Source organism: Strongylocentrotus purpuratus, unplaced genomic scaffold, assembly GCF_000002235.5.
Source record: "Strongylocentrotus purpuratus isolate Spur 01 unplaced genomic scaffold, Spur_5.0 spur5_scaffold_8, whole genome shotgun sequence".
Taxonomy (NCBI): domain Eukaryota; kingdom Metazoa; phylum Echinodermata; class Echinoidea; order Camarodonta; family Strongylocentrotidae; genus Strongylocentrotus; species Strongylocentrotus purpuratus.
Window position 1 is genome coordinate 30,784,192 of NW_022145614.1, and position 25,192 is coordinate 30,809,383.

The 25,192-nt window shown below is 37.5% G+C and overlaps 1 protein-coding gene across 2 annotated transcripts in view; it reads right to left on the minus strand.

The window, feature by feature from the left end:
* Positions 1–25,192, minus strand: part of LOC100889752 (coiled-coil domain-containing protein 102A) — a 48,118-nt gene that overhangs the window by 11,735 nt on the left and 11,191 nt on the right. For both annotated transcript variants that reach the window (XM_011668152.2, XM_030975121.1), the window contains 3 exons: positions 22,548–22,632; positions 3,534–5,050; positions 2,746–2,854 (listed from right to left, as the gene is read on the minus strand). In XM_011668152.2, coding sequence (XP_011666454.2) covers positions 2,746–2,854; positions 3,534–4,768 — 1,344 coding nt within the window. In that variant the 5' untranslated portion in view covers positions 4,769–5,050; positions 22,548–22,632. The remainder of the gene's footprint in view (positions 1–2,745; positions 2,855–3,533; positions 5,051–22,547; positions 22,633–25,192) is intronic.

Consider the following 25,192-nt stretch of genomic DNA (forward strand, 5'->3'; position numbering starts at 1 on the left):
CAGAGGCACGATCAGAAATAGTATCTAGGCGTCTCGTTATCCAAAGAATTAAATAGTATCCTTTTAGGAGGATCTTGAGAGCATATAGAAGTCATGAGAACTATTTTTAGTAACGTCTAGAGGCGTATCAGTTTCCTATGTCGCTGTCATACCCACGTGGAGCACCTCTTTTTGCTGTTTTCATGAGATCCATTCACTATTATTAACCCAGTCCAGGAAAAGGGTTTACTATTAAAGAGAAGGTTGAGTTCTGGGAAGAGGTGACAAATAATTTGTGAACATTACTCATTCTTATTATGCAAGTGTGGAAGAACATCAGTTAAGACATGTTCCCTGAAAAGCATGGCTCTTCAGATGCCTTCATTTTCTAAATATGCATGTAACATCGTAAAAATCGGGGGGGGCCGGCTTTTTACGCCACGTGTTCGTGTAGTCCCATATACATCTTTCCCTGTACAATGTTTGTAACTTTACCAAGACTTGGCCAAATTTCTTATCATTTTGATGATTCCAGAACCTTGCAATACACACAAATTCTTATATGCTAGATGATCAACCTTTTTCGGTTCCACACTGTTTCTTTCACAATGCAATCGCATGACCAGAACTCAACTTCATCTTTAAGGATGAATGAATCACCTATTCCTCATTAAAATTGGCAATATTTGTATTTTAACTTATTCAAATTTTCTTTAATTTCCTAATTCCTTGAGACAAAAAAAAACCTGGTTAAGATGGGTAACACATATACACTTTACATGTACATGCATGTGTTACATGATCCTTTCTAGTCAAATATATGGAAAGATGATGATTTTACATTTCACTACAAATCTAAAGCTTTGATCTACAGTGTGAGTACCCAATTAAGAACTCATACACACTGCAATAAGGTGAATGTACATGCAAGAGTTAGACGCACTTGCACATACCATTCACACAGTGCTATTAATAGTCTCCACTTTTAACAGAAAATGTCCCTCGTGTGACGGGGTAATAATATCCAAAGTTCTTCGGAAGTGCGCAGAAATGTTAAATTATAATATATGAGCTCCACAAGGTTCATTGCCATTTGGTCTACAATCAGTTTGTCTGCTACCAATCGGTCTATTCCCATATGGTCTACACCCAGCCCGTCTACTATCCACATGGTCTAATAATACTTTTATTTACTAATCATTTGGTGTTGGGCTACTAGTCATTTGGTATTATTTCCATTTGGTCTAAACTCCAATAATTCTACTAACTATATGGTCTAATAATTATCAAATGATTACTAGACCATGTGGATCGGAGATAGGCTGGGTGTAGACCATATGGGAAACCACTATTTTGGTAGTAGACAAACTGGGGATAAACCATATGGGATTAGACGAATTGGGTAGTAGACAAACTGGGGATAAACCATATGGGATTAGACGAATTGGGTAGTAGACAAACTGGGGATAAACCATATGGGATTAGACGAATTGGGTAGTAGACAAACTGGGATAAACCATATGGGATTAGATGAATCGGGTAGTAGACTAACTGGGGATAAACCATATGGGATTAGACGAATTGGGTAGTAGACAAACTGGGGATAAACCATATGGGATTAGACGAATTGGGTAGTAGACAAACTAGGGATAAACCATATGGGATTAGACGAATTGGGTAGTAGACAAACTGGGGATAAACCATATGGGATTAGACGAATTGGGTAGTAGACAAACTGGGGATAAACCATATGGGATTAGACGAATTGGGTAGTAGACTAACTGGGGATAAACCATATGGGATTAGACGAATTGGGTAGTAGACTAACTGGGGATAAACCATATGGGATTAGACGAATTGGGTAGTAGACTAACTGGGGATAAACCATATGGGATTAGACGAATTGGGTAGTAGACAAACTGGGGATAAACCATATGGGATTAGACGAATTGGGTAGTAGACAAACTGGGGATAAACCATATGGGATTAGACGAATTGGGTAGTAGACTAACTGGGGATAAACCATATGGGATTAGACGAATTGGGTAGTAGACAAACTGGGGATAAACCATATGGGATTAGACGAATTGGGTAGTAGACTAACTGGGGATAAACCATATGGGATTAGACGAATTGGGTAGTAGACAAACTGGGGATAAACCATATGGGATTAGACGAATTGGGTAGTAGACAAACTGGGGATAAACCATATGGGATTAGACGAATTGGGTAGTAGACAAACTGGGGATAAACCATATGGGATTAGACGAATTGGGTAGTAGACAAACTGGGGATAAACCATATGGGATTAGACGAATTGGGTAGTAGACAAACTGGGGATAAACCATATGGGATTAGACGAATTGGGTAGTAGACTAACTGGGGATAAACCATATGGGATTAGACGAATTGGGTAGTAGACTAACTGGGGATAAACCATATGGGATTAGACGAATTGGGTAGTAGACTAACTGGGGATAAACCATATGGGATTAGACGAATTGGGTGGTAGACTAACTGGGGACAAACCATATGGGATTAGACGAATTGGGTAGTAGACTAACTGGGATAAACCATATGGGATTAGACGAATTGGGTAGTAGACTAACTGGGGATAAACCATATGGGATTAGACGAATTGGGTAGTAGACAAACTGGGGATAAACCATATGGGATTAGACGAATTGGGTAGTAGACTAACTGGATGTACATGTAGACCAAACTGCAATTCACCCTACACAAGAATGGATTAGTATGATCGTTTACCTCTCTGACTGCGACGTCCTTTGCCTCTTGAAGATCTGCTGTTCTTATCTTGAGAGACGAGACCTCTTGCTCTAACTTGTTAATGGACTGATGAAGGCTGTCCTTCTCTCTGATGGAGGAAAAAATATTCAAAAGAATTTCTCAAAAGAGATTCCATTGTGATAATGATAATGGTGATGATAATGATGAAGATGATGATGATGATGACAATGATGATGATGATGATGATGGTGATGATTATGATGATTATGATGATGATGATGATGATTATGATGATTATGATTATGATCTTGAGGATGATGATGAAAATGATAAAGATGAAGGTGATAGTGGTGATGATTATAACAATACTTATCACAACAAATGACAATAATTTGGCATTCACATGTACATGTATATGGCATACAGGTACTTACCAAATTTCAAAGTGTGTCCATAAATATATTCAAAGGAAATTTGCATAATTATCAAAGAATAATACACTGCTTGTTTCAAATGAACTAATCTGTAAAATATAGACTCCTCCATACATCTTATATCCTGATGATTTGCTTACCTGTAGACATAAAATTCCTTTCCCTCAGATTATCTACAAGCTTGCAATGAACTTCACATTTAAATTGATGCGGTTAAATACGAAATATTAAGATTTAAGTAATCAATTAAAAGGTTGTGAAATTGAAATGCTTTCAGAGATAAAAACCTTGTGACTGTGTGGTTTATTGTATGAACATAAAAGTCTGTGTACAAGATGATAAGTCAAATAGAAATCTGTGGATTTTACTTACTGCCTCTCAACCTGGATAGTCTTGGAAGCCTCATCTAGTTTCATCTGTAGCATGAAAGCCCTCTGTTCAGCCTTCTCTTCAGACGGTGATGGCATCTCTTTTGTCTTGCCTCTCCTGCTTGGGCTATCCCTGGAGCCATGAGACGAGGAGCCTTGGCTCCCTCTCCTGCTCTCCAAGGTTAGGTCATGGAGACCACTGCCCAGGATGAAGGAGCTGTTCCCTAGGATGGTGCTCGCTGTCTCATCGGCACCCCATCCAGGAGACGTCTGGATCTCCATGGGTCTACAGATTGGAAGATCAGTCTGGCTCATGGTATCGCAGAGGGTCACCTCCTGTGATGGCCCACCCTGCGACTGCATAATCTCTGCGACAAAGTCCACTCCCTGCTGCGGAGCTAACTCCTGAGGAAGCTGCATCACACCAACATCCCTCTCTGGTAGATCATTGGAATGGTTGCCATTGACCATAGGCGTGGCTTCAATGTCTCCTGCACCACCGCCTTGCTTGACCTTAAGGCGTAACTGCTCATTGTCTACCAGAAGTCCATGTTTCTCTCGCTTGAGTGATATCGCTTCTTTCATGGTTGCTTCCAGCTTGAGCCGAAGCTGCCGGACTTCTTCTCTGGCTTTGTTACGCTCAGCACGAACCTTACCCCACTTCTCCCTCCAATTTGCGGTACAGTCCGACCACCAACGCATCGTCTTCTCCATCTGGGCTGCTCTGGCCCTTGCCTCTTCCAACTCTCTCAGCCTCATCTCTTCCTTGTCTTCCATAGGATTGTCAAAGCAATGAGGTGGCGTACCGCTCCTGCTGCATTCACTTCCTGTACCATACCCTAGACTGTGTATCCTAGTAGCACCAACATGCGTCACATCACCTGCCTTCGGTGGGCCTCCTGACATCAATTTGATATCTAATGGATGTGGCATTGTCTCACTTGGGTCCATTACCATCGGTGCTTTATGCGGTCGCGGCGCATGAATGTGTGAGCTAATGTGAATGGGTCCTGATGATGCATGTTGCAAAGGGGGTGGAGGCTCTGCAATGCTCAGTTCGTGGTTGGCATGGATATTGCCCAAACTATGGGCCTTGGTGGATCGGCCCAGCTTGGGGCTGCTCATGGGTTGTCCCTTCATTGGATTCGGTGGAGTCCTGCTCCGCTCCCTAACAAGCTTTGGACTTCCAGGACACTGCACCCTTGTCCCCATCTTAGGCGATCCGTTCATTCTATGCATGATTGTCGTCTATCAATCTCACAAACAACACACTGACTCCAACAATTCTAAATCAAAATTCAGCAATCATTGCTTTGATCCAAATAAATTCCTCTTCCTCTCAGAACAGTCGCGCGTGACTTGCATTCAGCGCTGATCCATCGACGATATCCTTGCTAGACAAGATTACGAAATGAGATTTTTCACGGCTGGTCACAGAGGCTTTTCTCGGCTGAACTGTTGTTGGTTGACAAGGCAGCACCTGGTGACAGCTGCTCTGTGGTTTAGGGATCTCACCTAGCCCTGGACGAAAGGGAAAGAGAAGATGACAGGAAACTATGAATAAACCTCTGTTGCTAATGACTCAATAACATCTCTAGGGCAAGTTAACCAAACCAAACAAGGTGAAGGTGAAGAGCAGAAGATCACCCCTTCGGTTCCGCTCTGACCTCACAGAGCAGTCCATACACTAAAAGTTAACCAATAATTAATTTTTTAATTTTCATTTTTTTACTTTCATGATTTCTTTTTTCTCCAAAAAAATATCCTAATTCCTGCTGGCATCTTACATTTTAAAGCCCATCAAGAGATTAGACCACCCTGCAAGGTCACTGACAGGTGGTCATCTCATCAAATCAGCTCTCACTTAACATAAGAAAAAGGGGATCATGGGGGATCAACGGGTACCGCTTAGGCATTGTTGGCTGTATAGAGGGCGCAAGTAGCTATAACAGTAGTGCAGTGGGGATTTAAGAGCCAGAAGGTTGTTAACTTCTATACTTGAATACAGAGTTGTGACACTTCTGGCTCCAAACAGACGATATATATTATTTAGCAAGATTTCAATATTTGTTGTCAATTTGATGCTTTCTAAAAACTCCATACACATGAAGAAAAAAAAAATAACCTGATTAACCCTTTTAAGTTCTAATTGAGTTGAAAATATGCTTGCTAAACAGGGTTGACAGGGTTGTGGTATAAACAAGATCTGTAAACCACATTGCATGTTAAACAAGAGCCATTCACATTATTGGTTTTAAAAAGTCTAAAAAAATCAGTTGAAAATATGTATTAGATGGAAAGTTCATGTGCCTAAATATAAATCAAATCAATTCAAACAACAGGTCGCAGCTAAATCTGAAAACAGGCCTCAAAAGGTGGAAATATCTACCAAACTTTTGACAGAAAAATAGAGTTGTGCCTGTTCCAGATAGCTTTCCCTTTACCACTGTGGCTCCACAGGCACAGCTAGGCATGTTGCAACAGGGGGCTCCGGGCATCAGGCATAATTCTAGAGAGCTCAGGGCCTCGTGTTGGTCATACAGTTGTGACCTTTGTCATCTATTGTTTCTTTTGATGAGTTTAATGTGGATTAATTATAGAAAGAACCTGTTTTAACTAAACTGACCTCTCTGAAGATTATGGAGCCTGGGCAGGTGCATGATGTGTCTAATACCCTATTCACATTCGCTTTTAAAGCCTTGGTCCCATCTACCCCATAGCAATATCTTTATACCCGGTATATGTTATCTGTTGGCACTAATGCTCTACTAATGAACTTACATGTTACTTATTTTTTAATATGAAAAGAATTTGAAAAAATGCAATTTATTCTATCCAGCCATGGAAAAATAACTATGGAATAATTATGGAATGATTCAACAACAACAAATTTTCTTCCCATAAATATGCCTCTTTTTCATGAATAGTTTCTTTTTTTAGTGCATTATTATTAAGGCTGTGAAGGGTAGTCGAATGCTTGAGTACCCGCACGGTTGACACCTACTCGGGTACGATTTCTCGTACCCGAATATTCGGCCGCAAAATTTATTTATTTTTTATTTATTTTTTTTTAAATGTCCAGGCCGACGCTTACCCGTGCCTGGGTGAGCGGCGGCCGCTGGCATGGTGCCGTCAGTAAAAATGTTTCCCAACTCAAGCACTGTCAAACTCACCACTCAGAAACTGGGACCAAATGTCTGGATTTCTGCTTGGACTTGGAGGAAAATGGATTATTCTGCCATCTTTGGTTTTTAAAATAGCATTGTTCACTGTTATTATTATTATTAAATCGGCGCCTTCAACTGCAACTCGAAGTAAAATTGCATGCGTTTTCGGCGACAGAACTGGGATACTGCTCCAGTCGTATGTATGGTGGTGGCAAAAAAAATAAATAAATAAATAAATAAATAAATAAATTTTAAAAAATTCAAAAAAATTCAAAAAAAACATGGCGTCCGAATACTCGAGTATTCGCTTGTAAGCATGGGAGTGTACTCGGGTACCTCATTACACTGTTGTGCACAGCCTTAATTATTATTTACTACAGAAATACAGATCTATCATTATTTAAATTTATGAGCTACAGTACTATCCTTTAATATCCCAAGTGCTTTGAATAGACAATTTACCACAGCCCCCCCCCCCCCAGTATTAAAAAAAAAAGTCAATGGTACCTCAAAGTATATTTTTTCAATTTGACTCCTTACTATGTATATGGCAGCTGAGATGCGGTCTTTCTGTCAATGTATTTAAAATAAATATTCCTCGGAAAAGCTTTCCTTTAGACTTCCATCCCGCTGATCAAGTTTGACTTCCACTTTCTCACTAGCAATGAGAACGCTCCTAAAAGACAATTTTCATTCAGACATTCAAAAAGACAAGTTTAATAGTACGCTGTTATTTCATGAGTGTGAATAGGGTCCAAATCCGGAACAGTAAAATTGGTCATTCTTTGACAAGGAAAGAATACAGGTATTGGCCTTGAAGAAAGAGTAATGTAACAGGTGATGAAGCAGGAAGGTGAGACAAAAGTGATTACGAGAGAAGGAAAGAAAACAACCAAACTTTGAATCGTCATGACTGACAGGGGTTTACTCATAAATAAACATTAACATGAAAGAAAACAGATCAGCATTACTAAAATTACCACACAAGAGTACGATGTGAATGTTGAAAGCTTTAATATGAAAGACTGATAAAGATAAAGCAGGGAATCCTTTTTTCAAGATTTAAAAAAAAAATTCATATAGAACCTAAGAACTATCAATGGACAAGTCTGAAAAGAAAATTCTGTCAATTCTAATGCTAAAAATAGCTTAAAGGTAAAGACCAGTATTGGAAACGCCCCAATTTCAAAAATGAAATGGAAGCTCTCATTACCAATCATGTGAAAGAATATGTTTTGACTAATACATGATGATAAAAAATTTGCCGGGAAACCGCCTACTAATTCATATATTTGGTAAATTTGTTTCTCTCATGGTCTGTGAGAGATATAGGGTAGTCCTATATACATCTTTCTGTGTATAGTGCTTGTAACTTTACGAAGAATGGGCCAAATTTCTAATCATTTTGATGATTCCAGAACCTTGCAGATGCTGGATGCTAGATGATCAACCTTTTCTGATCGATTCCACAACGTTTCTTTCACAATGCAATCGCATGACCAGAACTCGTCTTTACCTTTAACACAAGAAAAAGTGGATTATGGGACCAATGGTCACCGATTAGGCATTGTTTGTTATATAGAGGGCGCAAGTAGCTACAAGTAGTGCAGTGGGCCTTTAAAACAAGGGCAAACAGAGGAAGGAGTGGATCTAGGATCTTGTAAAAGAGGGGGCACAAAATCCTAAAATTGTTCAGAAAAGCAACAAAATAGTCATCCCAAAAGGGGAGGAGGCACTACCTTGAAGTAGTGTACTGGAGGTATGTCGCTTGGGTTCCAAAGGAGGGAGCATGGGTCAGAAGTGCCCTGCCCTCACCCTCCCAATCTCTACCAGTGACTAGAAATACATAAATATTGCAAGCCCATATTCGCAGGAACCTGTTCAACTTTTAATGAACTACTGTATCCAATAAGTATGGTATAGTTCAACTCTCACTAGAGTCTGAACCTGTCATGATTAGGCTATATCCTACAGCTCTATTACATCAATTCATTAACTCTTACCCACTTGTGTTTAACGCTCTCAAGTATGGAGTAGCAGATACAGTTATTTATAATCCTAGGTAATTACATCGGTCCTGCGGGAATCCCCTTTCTCAAGATCGATTCTCTCTCTCTCTGGAAGCGGTTTGACCGCTGACGGCTGAGGAAATGAACTTGGCTAAATGCTTAATTTGATTACGTAACACTCCTATTGGGAATTTCATTTAGATGGGTGGAAACTGATCGCACAAAGGTTAAATCATTCATTTTTCTGAAAACGGGTTAATCGCATGTAGGCTAAAATAATGGTTGTTGTCAGGTCGATATTCCAATGTGCACTATGATCTGAAATATCTGACTACAACGTTCTTGAGGAAAATACTTCCCAGACTAAATGATCATGAAAACCTTACAGAAAATGAATGTTAACTGTATAAAAAAAACCTCCAAAATAAGTAAAATGTAATTACAAAATAATTACTAAATCAAATAAAAAAGATTGACCGACCTATTTACAATCGTGCCCCCTTATGCTAAATTATGCAAACGGTCCGTACCCTTGACATGGTTATACCGGTATGAAATGATTTGAGGCATACATATTAGATTATGACTCACTCCTAGAATGGGTCATTCTCCATTGATTCTGACGGCATCTTTCTTAGAAGGGGGATGGTATCCATCTCATCTCATCTCGGTCAAATGGATTCATCTTTCAATGAATAAACAAGCCAATCAGGAAATTATTGCTTGACTCAGAACTGTCAAGCATTGGTAGAGTTCTTAGAGTGCACCGGTTCTTTTCAGAGGCAGTTGTACTGTCTCTAAATCATCCATTGTTAGTAAAAGTAAAAGGTTTGATGTGTAGAAAATATCAAAATATCAAGAATATAGATGAAGTTAAAGAAATGACTTCACAATATGCTCATCATTGCCACTCAATACGAATTACATCTCTATGGATGACATCTTCATGCATACATTAGTTGTTGCTATGTTGGACAAGTCTTGGGCAAGCATTCATATAATCATGAACAACATCTACTTTCAGAATAATCAAAGATTTAGACAAATTTGTAAGTAGTATATTTCACGATTGGAATACTGAAGTACTAAATTATATCAATTATTTTACTCCAAAAAAAAAATCATTTCAGAGATTGTTCTATTTGAAAGAAAGAAAGATGTTAAGATATAAAGTTGTATATTTGTGAACTATGATTATTGACTGTTATAAATACATATATGGGCAAATATAATTAACCCCTGCAATCTTACAGAAAAAAATTATTCATGTAGTATTGTAGTTGCATAAATGTATGCAAATGTAGGCACACTGTCTCAAGTGATTCCATGCTCCAGCACAAGACAGAGGAAAGGAGTCATCCATCAGTTGTATCTTTCAAAGGACATCCCCCGAGTATAGAGATGCAGGAGATGTTAGGAATACCATATTAGGCACAGATAGATCTTTGCTTGATAATTCTGTTTCTGTTCACACATTTACAATTTGCTGATGAGTTTGAATAATGTTGATATGAAATTTATTCATAAATTCATGTTTTTTGTGAGCCATGTTCAAGCTAAAGCTAAAATGTTCAAGTTCTATCTTTTTTCAATCAATAAAGATTTGGTATCACTCCTTGGAGAATGTACATTTTAATTTGACAGTTTTTCCAATGGGCTATTAGGCTGCATGAAAAAGTAGCTTTCTCTAAATGCAACAAGAGCAAAATATATTGTCAGCAATGATTATAATTCATACTTCCTTTCACACTTTAAGATCTGTCACAGATTTGATCAAAAGAATTCACATTTTCATAATTCTTGACCTATCAAGAAAATTAAAATACACTGTGCATGAAATTAAGGAAATCATCCAAGATTAAGGTCTCAAGAAGATATTGATAATAACCAATTGAATGATCTGTGTGACTGCTCATTGCCTTTAGCAAACAAGAAATAATGGAAATTTAGGAAATTAAATTTTCACTAGTAATGGGTAAACACTACATATTTCTTTCCCCATTCTTTTTCCAGACAGTTTACAAATGCATCTCAAATATTGTGCTGACTTGGACCTTCAATTTCTAGAGAAGTGATGATGCATCTGACGGTAGGATGTGGAGAAGTGATTAGAAGGTGATGACGAAGATGGTTGTGTAATTGAGAGCACATGCGAGAAGCTTACTCCGTCATCATCATCATCATCATCATCATCATCATCACTAGCACTACCACCAGCACCACACTAGCTCAGACTGGCTCATCGCTATGACGATTCGTGATGCTGGCGTCAACGTCCGCGCAATCAATTACAGAGCATGCATAATGGAAATAGGGGACGGAAGGTTAATGGTCTCAAAGGGTTGGAGGGATCCATATTTAAGACTTTCATAGTTATTTTTAGGGAAATGTTAGAACCATGGATAAAGTACCACATTTCTGAGGCAAATACCTTGCGGTTTGCTATATTCACCCCCTTCCCGCTGTCTCTTACTCATCGTTTCTGGCTCTCACTACTTTCCTGCCATATGGTTGTTTACTTTGTGGGTAATGTTAGAACTTGGAATTGATGTATGTCTGATATGCATAACTTGTGGTTTAAATACTCATACTCCTGTCCCCCCCCCCCCTCTCTCTCTCACTCTCTCTCTCTCTCTCTCTCTCTCTTTACCTTCCTCTCCCTGTATCTCTTTAATACTCAGTCTCTTTCTCTCCCCCCCCCCTCGTTATAAATGTCCCTTCTCTCATTACAGTATTTTTTTCCAATGTATATTTCTGAGATGGATAACTTGTGGTTTGCTTTTCTCTCTCTAATTATCTATCTAATGTACATGTATATACATGTATATATATAATTATCAATTTATCCATAAATCTTTTTTTTTTTCTTTCTTTCTTTCTTTCTATCCATCCATCTATCTTTCTTTCTATCGATCTAGCTCTACTGGTCCCCTCTCTTGATTTTCAAAATTATCTTTCCACATGTTTCAATGTTCAATTATTACCCACTCTTGGACCATTCCTCCCGAGGGCTCTTTTCCAATAACATGTATGGTCTTGCTTACACAGAAAACATAAAGTGTTCTTCTGATCGATGCTACATGAGAATGTGGTATGGAATGAAGGCCAGATAGGTTAATGATCTTGGAGAGAAGACATGGTTCATGTTGCATGATTGCCTTCTCTGAAAGATTGATACAACGTGCGGAGAAATGTGCTTTCGATCAATGAAAGTAATATCAGATGCATGAGGCTAACGTTCAACTGTTCCACATCAATTTCATTCCGGCCTCGCTTCTCACACTGTTTGCTTTTCCATTCTACCTATGTTGTTCCCTCTCCCTTCTTTCCCCCTCCTCTCCACTCCTCCCTCCCTCACACACACACACACTCTCTCTCTCTCTCTCTCTCTCTCTATCTCTCCCTTTACTTTCTTTCTCCTCTTCTTCTCTCTCTCTCTCTCTCTCTATCTCTCCCTTTGCTTTCTTTTTCTTCTTCTCTCTCTCTCCCTTTGCTTTCTATTTCTTCTTCTTGTTCTCTCTCTCTATCTGTCTCTTTCTCTGTACGTCACAGTCCCTCTACCTCCCCTCTTTCTATACGTACATCTACCCCTCTCTGACCCTCTTTCTACTTTCCCTCCATCTTACCTCTCAATCTCCCCCCTACCCTCTACCTATCCCTCAAACACAAAGCTCACCTACTATCTCCAGATAATCTAAATGTCACTTTTTAAAAGTCAACTTTCTATATTAAGCAAAGTTATTTGCGATGTTATAATCATATGCCTAAACAAAAAGTTGTTCACTTGGTAATAATTATAACAAAATGTATCCTTAGCCTCTTGCAAAGTCTTACTATGAGAAGAAAAAACAAAATATTGAAATATTTATTGAAAAAACATCATCCCATCCCCTTGATTGACACAATGCCTTTTGTAGATGCTATCTATACTATCAGCATCATTAATCACAGAATATTTAAATAAAAATAATTTACTGAGGCCACTTTGTCAATTCTACCTCAAGCTAGCCTGTACAATTTGATGGTCATATGGTGATCAACGTTTAGGCTAGGCTTTCTTCAAAGAAATAGGATTAGGAATTATTATTAGGACAGGATTAAGTTTTTGGATGGGTTTATAGGTTAGGATTAGGGTAAGGTTGCATGGACAATGGGTCAGGGTTGAAGTCAGAAATACCAGTAGAGTTACAAATCAACCACAGAGCAATTAATGTTATAGGCATCGTTTAACAATGTTAAATCTGAGATGCATGGCCCTACGTGTTATCAGTGTCTGTGATATGGTGTAATAATGAAGCCCTACAAGAAATTCGCTTCAAAATGATCATGAAGTGCCTAAAGGTTTATAATTAGGATTGCAGCATGAGCTAAATCCAGGATTCGTTTTAGAAGCTGAGGCAAAGTTACCCAATCCCTTTAAAATATACATGTTACAATCATCCATAGCATTGAATTTTAAGCTGACTGTTTACATGTTCTAGTATCCATGGTATTTAACATCATTGAACAGTTTGATTTGCTCTCAAATAACCATGCATACAGATGTTCATGCCCATGGAATATAGTATATATCATCTTAGCATGTACAACCTGTTTTAGTGACAACCTGTCTATAAAGACCCTATTTTTCATTTCCCTCGAATCTGGTTTCTGATTGAAACCTGTAGTACAGGGACCTGCACATAAAGACCACTTGCCTGTAAAGACCACTTTTCATGTTTCCCTTGAGTGGTCTTTATAGACAGGTTTCACTGTATACATGTATGTTCATGTAAACAAAATCCAAAATTGTCTGTTTCAAGCTTCTAATAGAATGTGGCTAATACAGTATTCTTCTGATTCGTTGGCATTACTACTAACTGGCGAATCCTACATACTGTAAGGATTCACCTGTTTGAAATAACAACGACAAATTTATTGCATGCTCTCTGCAGTAGATATGAAGACAGTCGGTCTGTCATGTATTTAATTAATCCCCAGTCACGCTCTATGGCAAAGCAGTTATCAAAACTGATATTAATCCCATTAGTACTAGACTTACTCATCAGAATATACTGAGTCACCATTGTACTAATTCAAGTAAATCCATTACCATCGACTTTCATTTCATGAAAAGAGAGAGTACAGACATATTTCAGACTATGGTATGTAAAAGTGGTTTTAACAAGTAAAAGAATATACACATGTGTCAAATAGAATGGTGTGAATTTGCTGTACAAAAATGCTATTTGCTTGCCAAAGGATTGCTGATATAGCAATTGCTGTATGAATAGTGAATTTGAATAATGCTATCAAAGCCTATAACAGAAGGTGAAATAAAGTACAGTAGTTTGTCTTCAGGTTTTGTGGAAAGAAACATCCAAATACATGAATGAATAAGTACAATTATCAAATATCATTGGTTATTAGAAATCAGAATTTCAGGTGCCAAAAAAAGAAAATAAACCCTAGTTTTATCGTTAATGCTATCTGTCAGTTGACCTGTCTCCAGGACTACATATAATTCTCTACCAATCAACACCTAATATACCTGAATGAATCATAATCATTTCAAGGCGATAGCATAATGACAACTTATTTAATGATATAGGGGCCATCTATGATAGCTTAGCAGAAAGCAAGGTCGATCAGAGAATACTATTCATTGCTCATCTACTCTATCAATGATCTATCTCACTTAACATGCACAGTCGCTGTACAGAAAGTGTGGACTTTAATAAAGTATGGAGGTTTCTTTTATACAGCATTAATAATAACATTTTTATCACACACCAATGATAATCACCAGTGTTTCATGTTGAGGACACACTGCAGGTGTCAATATGACAACAAAAGTGATATATCTTTTCAGAATATTCTGTCAAATATTATTTCACTTGCATATACATCTTTTAAGAAATTTTGTTTACCGGGTAATTATATTTCAAATGTATATATGTCTTTTCAGAAATTTCTGCTGAATTTTATTTCACATACCCTGTACATGTACATGTTTATCTTTTTCAGATGATCTCTTAGTATTTTATTTCACATGCATGTACTGTACAGTATGTGAAATAATCTATTATCAATTATCTATTATCTATTATCAATTATCTATCATATTCAAACCTTGGATTTTTTTGTCATTTGAATGTGCACCACAAGTCCTTCCAATTTTCTTCAACTATATGACTTTTAATTCAGGAGAAAGTACAGATGTGTAGTTTAAATCAATCAGTGCGTAAAATCACACATGTGTAAAACATAATTCTTTGGAAAATCTTATATTCCTAGCTATTACATGTATGCTCACCAATCGTTTGAAATACAGCATAAGTTGAGCACCATCAGAAATACCCTGTATTAAAGTTACCATATTCATGCATCTATAGCAAGACAGAACACTTCATGATCAAATTCTGAAAATGTTATTTCCCTGCAGACTGATTCATCATCATCATCACGGGAAGACATCCCAGTGATGTATCTAGCATCCAAACGAGAATGGAGAAACGGTTAAAATGAAATTAAGGAGGAATGCAAACACTCTCGTTCCCCCTTGATATCATAAGCAATGTTTGCATTCCGACTTAAATTGTAGCAAATGAGCAGAAATAACATTGGGGCTTGCTCCTGACTCACAGAGCAAACATTGTCTATCAAATCAAGAGAGCTAGGTGGCTCAAAATATGAGTGGATTGCAGATGAGTTATTGATGATTTGTCAAACATTGTGTCAGGGTAGGGGGTGGGGAGGGGAGGGGAGGGGAAGAGAGTGGGAGAGAGAAGTGGGGGGGGGGGGGTTAATCTTTATAATCTAACTAATTTCAGCCTCAGCCTGCATTTATTATATCAATTCAGATGTTACATGCAGTACCATAATTGCACAAATTTATCTTTGAAATGCAATATGGAATTTGGATGATCTAACAAGATCATCCAGTATTACAGTATACAAAATATATACATTATCTAGCAGCAGGTTGGTTGGGGGGGGGGGGGGACAATCTGGCAGCAACAGGTACACTAAAGATCATAACCTTCTCCCCAAATATATTTTGAAGTAAATCTACTCAGTATACTCAGTCAATTCATATAAAGATAAAAAATAACAAACATCTGCCTTTCTTTCCTTTCTCATTTTTTTCTTTCAATCTTTGTTCTTATTTCTTTCCTTTTTGTAAATTGTGTTCAAACAGTGTAAATACTGTATACACTGTAGGCCTATATTTTGAATTTTTACTTTCCCTGCCCTCCAAAGCTGAAATAGCTGATAGTTAGCAGGCAGACCCTTCTCATAAAAAGCAAATTACTATAATTATATGGCATATTGTAACCCATAATTGGGTAATAAACCTTTATCATAACAAGAATGGTCATACACATGTAATGTACGTAGCTTTGAATCATAAAATCTTGAGCATAAATGACCAGATTTATAAGATGAATGAACCCCCTGAACTATACTTAAAATGTCCTATACAAGACAGTGAAAAGATATGGGAAATACTGTACGACAACAACAAAAACAACGGTTAAAAGCTCTTCAGATAAAATCAAGTTTAGGAAACTCACTACAGGTCAACAAAATTTACAACATTTTTTTTCTCAAAATGATGTATATTCCTTGGCTTGGGAAAATTAAATCCTTCAGTCAGGAGTCACCATATGATACAATGGCTCAGAAATATTCCCACAACCTTTGGCCACAATCTAATAAAAAATGACACATGACATTTAAAAGAAAAAAAAATCAAAATATGACTCCAATGAGTAATAATACCACCCTTAATCACCAACGGTATTCAGAGCACGTAAAACCACTGAAGTCTTGTGATGAATGCATCTATTCATGCCTTCATAAATTTACACTTGCCATAAAAATATCCATGGGAATTAGTTCTGAATGAAAGGAATACTTCTATATTATGGGAATATGGGTAATATATTTCCTGGTCTCGGGTTTTATTTCTGGAATTCCTTTCAAAGTGGAATGTGTTGATGATTGCTCCACCTCATTACACCCATTGTGAATCATTTCAGCAGTAGAAAAGGCAGTAAATAAAATCAGACTGAAGACTTGTTTACGTATGACCCACAGGTATATTTACATGTATGTACATGTACTGCAGTGAGATGAGATCATGAAAACCTCCTAAAAATATTATATCAAGCTGATATTTCATAGTCAACTTACATTTAGAATTCAGCCTCTGTGATTTTACACTACCCTTTGTAACCTGATTATTCATTGATTTCCATTATATTCAGGCAAAATATTGATGTAAATTTAAGTCAATGAAGTCCAATCAATAAAATACAAGCAAAATACCTGGGCAGGCTTATTTTAACCTGTAGACATGTTTTGTTTTAGTCTAAACTGAAGTAATTAAAAACTGATTTACAATAAAATGCATGTGAAAGTAAGCAATAAGGAATTTTAATTCATCCTAGGTTAGCTTACTTTTATATCAACAGAATCATACACTAATTCATTATTCAGAAGACTTCATTATTCATAAGAATTTTTTGTTGTAAATTGAACAATTCCATCTCATGGGTTGCATGTTTAATGTGTTTTTGAAATAATAAACCAATAGGCCTACAATCAATTAATAATGCATCGTAACTGTACATTTGTTTCAAATGCTGTGACTGCGTACAGTATGTGAGAAAGTGTATTCACGCTGATACATACATGCATGTCACCACGCATTATGGAAGCCTTTCTCTGCAGGCAAACCATATTTCAATATAAAAATAAATCACGCTCTCCTACCCAACCACAATGTGGCTCTCATCCCGTGTGCTGGACTACCAAATCATTGCCAAACCCTTCCTACCACACTGATATTAATCCCTCTCATCTCCTTCAAATTAAATCTGATTCTGTCACGTTCACAATGCCAATCTCCATACTCCATAGAGATGACAAACGCTCATATCTAACAAACAATGAGAGAACCGAGGGAAGGGAGGGTTAAAGTCTTCCCCTGGGGGTGGGGTGAGTGGTAATGAAAAACAAAGATCGTTCTAACCCTGGGCAGTGGCTCTGCCGAAGAACAGGGTTGATGAGTCTCAGGAAATGGGGTGCTGCAGAAGGAAAAGATCCCTTTCATTATTTAGCTTCTCATCACTTGACACCCCACCCCCTCCCCCCTTTATCTTTTTTCCTAATTATAAATAAAGGTTCCTTCAAGCTATCATCCACCTACACCAACCATTCCCCTCACACACTTATTACAAACTCATTTTTATGCACAACTTTAATTAATACCTACATCGTTTTTCGCCACCATTCATCTCTCTCAATGTGCTGCGATAAATTTCGTATCTCCGGGGCATCGCCGAAATAAGATGTGACAACAGCACTAAATATGACCTAGGCTCCTGAGTAGTCTACAAGCACAGACTCTAGTTTGACACTACCATAGTTCCTAAAGCCTTGCGCAGAGCCTAGCTTTGACAGTCTCTGGCTGTGTCAATGAAGCAGCTAAAGTATAGAGCCTATAGAGCCTATAGAGCCTATAGAGCCAAGTCTCAAACTATCGCCCTGTTTCTATTCTCTCGAGTTTGTCCAAAGTATTGGAAAGACTTATGTACAATAGGCTATATTGTTTTCTAACAGAAAATGACTTACTGAATCAGGATCAATATGGTTTCAGGAAATACCACTCAACCGATTTAGCCCTTGCACAATTATATGATAAGGTTTCGAATGCTTTGGCGTCTCGAAAGCATGTTATTGGTGTATTCATGGACTTAAGCAAAGCATTTGACACTCTTGATCACAAGGTACTATCAAGCAAACTTCATTATTACGGAGTAAGAGGAGTTGCTCTTGACTGGTTTAATGATTATTTGTCAGGTAGAAAGCAATATGTAAGCTACGAATCTGTAGATTCATCATTATTGCCTATGAAATGTGGTGTCCCACAAGGATCGATACTCGGTCCTTTATTATTTCTACTGTATGTTAATGATATCTCGAACTCAACTACATCATTACAATATATTATATTTGCTGATGATACTAATGTGTTTTGCTCCAATTCCGATTTTCGATCACTTCAGAGAATTCTGAACACCGAGCTACCTAAGCTGTCTTTGTGGTTTAGGAGCAACAAATTGTCTCTGAATCTGAAAAAAACTAATTATATTCATTTTCAAAGCAGGAAAAATGCAACTGATAAACCTATACCTGAAAATAGTCTTGGATGGTGAATATTTGGAGAAAAAACAAAATACTAAATTTCTTGGAACTATCATCAATGAAAATCTGAAATGGAGTGATCATGTACATTACGTTTCAAAGAGAGTGTCACGCACTGTTGGTTTACTGTATAAGTTAAAACATTATGTGCCTTTGAATATTCTATATATGCTATACAATTCCTTGATTCTTCCTTACATGTCTTATTGCAATATACTGTGGGCAGACTCAAAAGTATATACTGATAAAATGCTACTTTTACAAAAGAAAGCGATTCGTGTGTGTACCAATGCTGGATATCGCGATCACACTGATCCCCTATTCGGGAGGTTAAAAACTCTGAAAGTAACTGATATTAACTTTTTACAAAAAGCACTGTTCATGTTCCGTCTACATAATGATTCCCTACCTTCCCACTTCCCACCAATGTTTTGTTTGAATAGAAATATTCATACATACCCAACCAGACAATCAAATAAATACCATTTATGTAATCCTAAAACAACAATGGCTATGAAATCTATAAGACATTCTGGTCCGGATATTTGGAACTCACTGTCCGTTGACATCCGTAACTTGAAGTCAGTATATACTTTCAAGAAAAGTGTGAAATCAATTTTATTGAGCAAATATTGACAAATCTCTTACATTAACACATGATATCATATATGTTTGTCAGCATTTCCTTGATATAGCAGGAAAATCCCCCTCCCATGCACCCTCTATCCCATTTTTTTTTTTTTTGGTTGCAAGTCACTGTTTATTTTTTGTTATTTTCCCCCAATTATGTACTGTAATTTACTTTACTTTACAATCGTTATGATTTTAAATGTTTCTGGGCTGCAAGCGTATCAAGCTGTCACGCTTAGGCTGTAGCCCTTCTGTATCATCACCTCTTCGAGCGTATGTATCTATGATTTACTGAATGTGGAAATGTAATTTAACTTATGTTTTATACTCATGTAAAGACATTGTCACATTATTGTTATAACCTATGATGATTCAGTAACCAATAAATATTTCAACTATTTCAACTATTTCAACTATATGTATGCAGTATGTTGTATGCCTAGTCTCTGAGTCCAGACACTTTTACGCACGACTGACAAAGGTTCGTGCATGCAAACTAGCTCTAGAGGTTAATGTGTGCAGGGATAAGAAAAATCTGGTTAATAGCAAAATATGAGAAAGAGAGAGAGAGAGAGAGACAGAGACAGAGAGAGAGAGAGGATGAGAGAGAGAGAGAGAGAGGGGATGAGAGAGAGAGGGAGAGGAAGGAAGAGAGAGAAAAAATTGATGGATACTGAATGCAAATATAGCTGGGAGAGGCTAGAGGGGGAAAGCACTCAAGCTGAAGTTGGGGCAAACTAATATTCCACGCTCTAGACACAAATATTAAGCTTGATGGAATTTGGCATTTGCCTGAATAGCAGCATAAGCAGCGTTTATTACGAAGGGGTTCAATCTCAGCTAGCTTGATTAGGGTTTAGATGATTGAATTCCTTGCAGCTTTAAACGCTTCATCCACATAGAGTGTGGTTGTAAATGTGATGTGATTCGCTAAATTTTAGCTCTGATTCTTACCCTAATAAGCCAGTTTGTAAATAGCTTCGGTACACATGACCCAAAAATGTCCACAGATATTTTACACGATGGATACGTCCCACTTGTGCATTTTAGAATAATCACTGCTGAAGTGATGGAGGTGCATCATGAATACCTTTTGTTTTTGTTTGTTGAAAATAATTTTATTTTGTGATTAACAAAACATGGATGAAGAATGTGAAAGACAAGCATTTTTGAAAATCATTGCATTAACTTTTTTGTTTTGTTACCTTCTTGCTGCCCATGGAATTAAACTGATCTACTTGTATATTATATAGGCAAATGAGGATTAAACCCCCTCCCCCTGCTTTTAATCTGAAATGCAAAAACAGCTATACGTGTATACAGGACATGTAGATGTACACATAGCTGATGAGAATATATTACATTAGATTTTTTATGGGACCTAATTTCCAAGGGACAAATTACTTCATGGATCATTGACGGAGGCCCTAAATGACTTCAGGAAATCTAAGACGGTACAAAAAAAATGTGTACACATTCGAGTAGAAAACCTTCATAGGCTTGTCGATACAGATACCTTACGGGTTTAATCATACTAATTAAATAAATCGATGCTCATATCATGTTTCATGTACAAGTGACCATTCCCATTTCCTGTTTAACAGCCTTTCCTATTTCTTTGTCTAAGGAATAAGAAACCTGCTTTTCTAGACAATTGTCACTATAAACCTTAAAACTAATAAAATGGTTACCAATTCTCTTTTGTTCAATGGCCACACCTACTTTCCAGTCCAATGGCTGCATTTTCTTTCTTCTTCAATGATTAAACTCATGTCTCTCCTGTAATAATGAACACAACTTTGTCTTGTTCAATAGACACACCCCTATTGCTGTTCAATAGCCACACCCTATTCCCGTTTTATGGCCCACCCCAGTCATGTTTAATGGCCACACCCCCATTCCTGTTGGATCACCAACCCCATTCCTGTTGGATCACCTACCCCCAGTCCTGTTCAACGGACACACCCCATTCCTGTTCAACGGCCACACTCCATTCCTGTTTGATGGCCATACCTTTCTTGCTCGATATGCACAACATCCCTTCATTTTTTTTGCATCATATATATATATATATATCCATTTTGATGGAACAATTTCTTGATTTGTCAGCTACAAAATCTGAGGCCAAGTGGACAAGTTGAACAAGTAGGATAAAGCGAAGCCATTACTTTTAAATCTGGCCGATATATTGCTTGAAGTTTTAAACAAAAGATTGAATACATTGTAGAAAGAAAATGAATATTCCTACACAAATTGTATTTAAGGATTGTACTTGTATGTTTGCATTAAAAAACCTTGCACAGGTTCTCAATATTACTTTGAAGCAGTGCTCATACTGCCTCTTTGGGACATTTTAGATGCTGCTCAGCAGAGAAAAATAGCCACCAGCAGGGGGCTTTTATTCACATGAGAAAACTCTTTGAATTAGGTAGGGTGCTGTTAAGATTTTAAAATCCCAAACCCAAACAAATCTCCATAGAAAATACCCAACTTATTCAATGATGGCCGCTGGTTAGAAAGGCAATAGAGTACTGTATTATCCTTCAATTGATATAGACTAGGAAAAGGAGATTATTTGAAGGGGAATAGGAAAGGAGTTCCTTAGATGATTATAATCTCAAATGTGCTTGAGGTTTGCGAGCAACATGCAAGGGGAAGATATCGATGAAAGCCTTCGAAAGAGAAACCGGCAAACAAACTTGACGATACCTGCTAGCAGTTTGGGTGTAAATTGAGCTCTGACTTTGCCAGAATGTGAACTTCAGAGAGTCGTTCTTGGGAAGGTGAACTAGATTCCTTGTGGTACATGAACCACAGCTACCATCATATCATGCAAAAACTTGCAGTTTACATTTCATCACATCTGGCACCTGGCATGAATTTGTGCTATATATTTTGCTCTCTCAGGTAAAGGTGTAGGATTTGTAATCGACAAACTTGAATAAAAAGATGACAAATATGCACAGAATAGAAAAGACTATGATTGAAATAGAATATGCATCTACACTGTATACTTACAATGTGGCTCTGGAGAATTTTCTTCAGTATGAAGCTATGAATATTGCCAATGACCTGTGTGAAGTCTTGAAGTGTGACCTAGAACCTGCACAATTTAGAAGAGAAACAAAGACACAGGAAAAGATAAATTTCTTGTTTGTTGTTCTATCTTGGAATATTTTCTTCTACAAATATTACTTGTGCATGCATATTTGCTTTTTATAATAGATTTACAATGAGCACAGAGTCTAACCCATGGGAAAGTGAAGAAAGAAAAAATACCCAGTGATTAAATTGCATGCAGTGCGGTGGAAAAAATACAGATATTATTTTCTCAATGTGGAAAATAGTCAAAATACATCACAAATATAAATTTAATGTACCGGTAGTACTGTGTGATGATGGACCAAAAGTATGAATTCATGGAATTTGATGACTTTTTAGATAAATGTAATCTATCTCAGCAATCTCTGACAATACAGACATGAATGTACATTAATACTCTGCTCATGTAATCTGCTTTCATTATAACAATCCTGAAAGTTCTGAAACTAAAGATGGTAATTGGACTTGTTTTCCAGACAATTCAGACACAAGCAGATTATCAACTGTAATGTGAGAAAAACAGTATGGAGAATGTGCACTCTTCATGGCTCTATTTTCATCTACTTCATACTCCATTTGTTTTCTCTTCTTGCTATCATTTCATCTTCATTCTCATGTCATCATCTTCTTCTTGATTCATCTTCATTGTCCTCTCATCTTTCCTTTTCTCCCATACCCCCTCTGTTTATATCTTTCATCCTCTCTCCTTGTCATTCATTAATAAGTGGCTTACAAGTTACAATACATAAATGTACTTCAAACTTATCACTTTCATTTTCCTTCATGTATTATCTGACCATACCAGGAAACCTCAATTTGTCATTGTCAGTCCTTCAGCATTCATATTAATTCATGTTTATGAATAAGCAATGATATTCTAACCATATAAATACATAATCCTGTCAAACAAGAAAGAGAAACAAAAATTGGTAATGGAAACGGCCTCCCCCCCCCCCCCGACCCCATCTATCTCCAAAAAAAAAGAAGAAGTGAACTATTCTTTAATCCCATAACTATACACTCATCCTAATAACCTTGTTCACATCACGCCATTTCGTGCTAAGGGCTAATTTCAGTGATGATCTGGCAATGGAAATGGCCCCCCAATGATCCATCCCATTAATCTACTCTAATCTCTATTACCCTGTTCTCTTCATGTACATGCATCATACATGCTCTAACTGGGGCCTGGGGGTAGATAATCTTATGTCTTTTCTGACAAGGAGATCCTCTCAACTAATCTGGCTACTGTAATGACCCCCTTCTAATTATTTTTTTTCCAGTGCAACTGTGTCCTCATACATGTAAGTCATTTCTTGGGTACAGACTCGTCTCAGTAATGGTACCTCTGTGGAAGCAGCATTCTCTAATCCCATTATGCTGTTGTAGCAAAGAGAGCCTTGCCCCCTTCGAACTGCTTTTAGTGGGGCGCTTTGTGATGATAAGGTTACAGTAAAAAAGAGCCCCCCCAAAAAAAAAAAAAAAATAAATAAATAAATAAAATAATAATAATAATAAATAAATAAATAAACAAATAAATGAAGAAAATAAAATAAATAAACAAATAAACAAATTTTTAAAAAAAACATAAAAATATTTTTAAAATAAGAGAAATCTCTAGTGGTAAGCTCATCTCAGCAATAACATAAGTTGGTGGTAAGTAGACCAACTTAAGTAGACCCACCCCCCCCCCCACCTTTCTCTCTTCTTTTCTAATAATCCATCAGTTCCAATACAACCATGGTACAACCTTATCCCCATACATCCATATCTTGAGGGGAGCTCATCTCGTCAATAACGTGGCTAAGGCAAAGCCCCCCGCCCCCCCCCCCTCCTTCTATCCCACTTCAGTACAGCTTAGTCCCCATAAACATAATTTATTTCAAGCAAGGAGCTGCGCATCTCTGTGGTAATAATGACTTTGGTAAGAAGCCCCTTCTATCCTATTAGTATACCCTCTTCAATACAAAGCTGTCCCTATCAAATAGCTCATCTCAAGTTCATACAGCTATGAAAAGATCCCCAACCCATTTGTCCATCCTCTTCCATTCAGTACAACCTGCACCCTGTCCTCATAAACCAATTTTTATGCGGGAGCTCATCTTCATGATAATAAAGAAGCCCCTTCCATCCTATTAGTATACCCTCTTCAGTACAAGCCTGTCCTCATCAAGACACTTCTTATGCAGGATCTCATCTCAAATTCATACAGCTATGAAAAGGCCCCCCCCCCCCCTCTCCCAACCCATTTTTTCATGCTCTTCCATTCAGTACAGCCTGAACCTGTTCCCATAAACCAATTTCTTATGCAGGAGCTCATCTTCATGATAAGCAAGAATCCCCTTTCATCCTATTAGTATACCCTCTTCAGCACAAGCTTCTCTTCATCAAGACATTTCTTGCAAAGAGCTAATCTGAGTGATAATCCCATAAATCCCTACAGAGCCCACTCAATTGCCTTTGAGTCATCCCTTCTTAAGATATACGGCCCTTTAACCTGTTCCGTTCCATCAAACAAATTTCTGCGTTTCTGCGCACGGAGAAAATGTACCGCAATATTT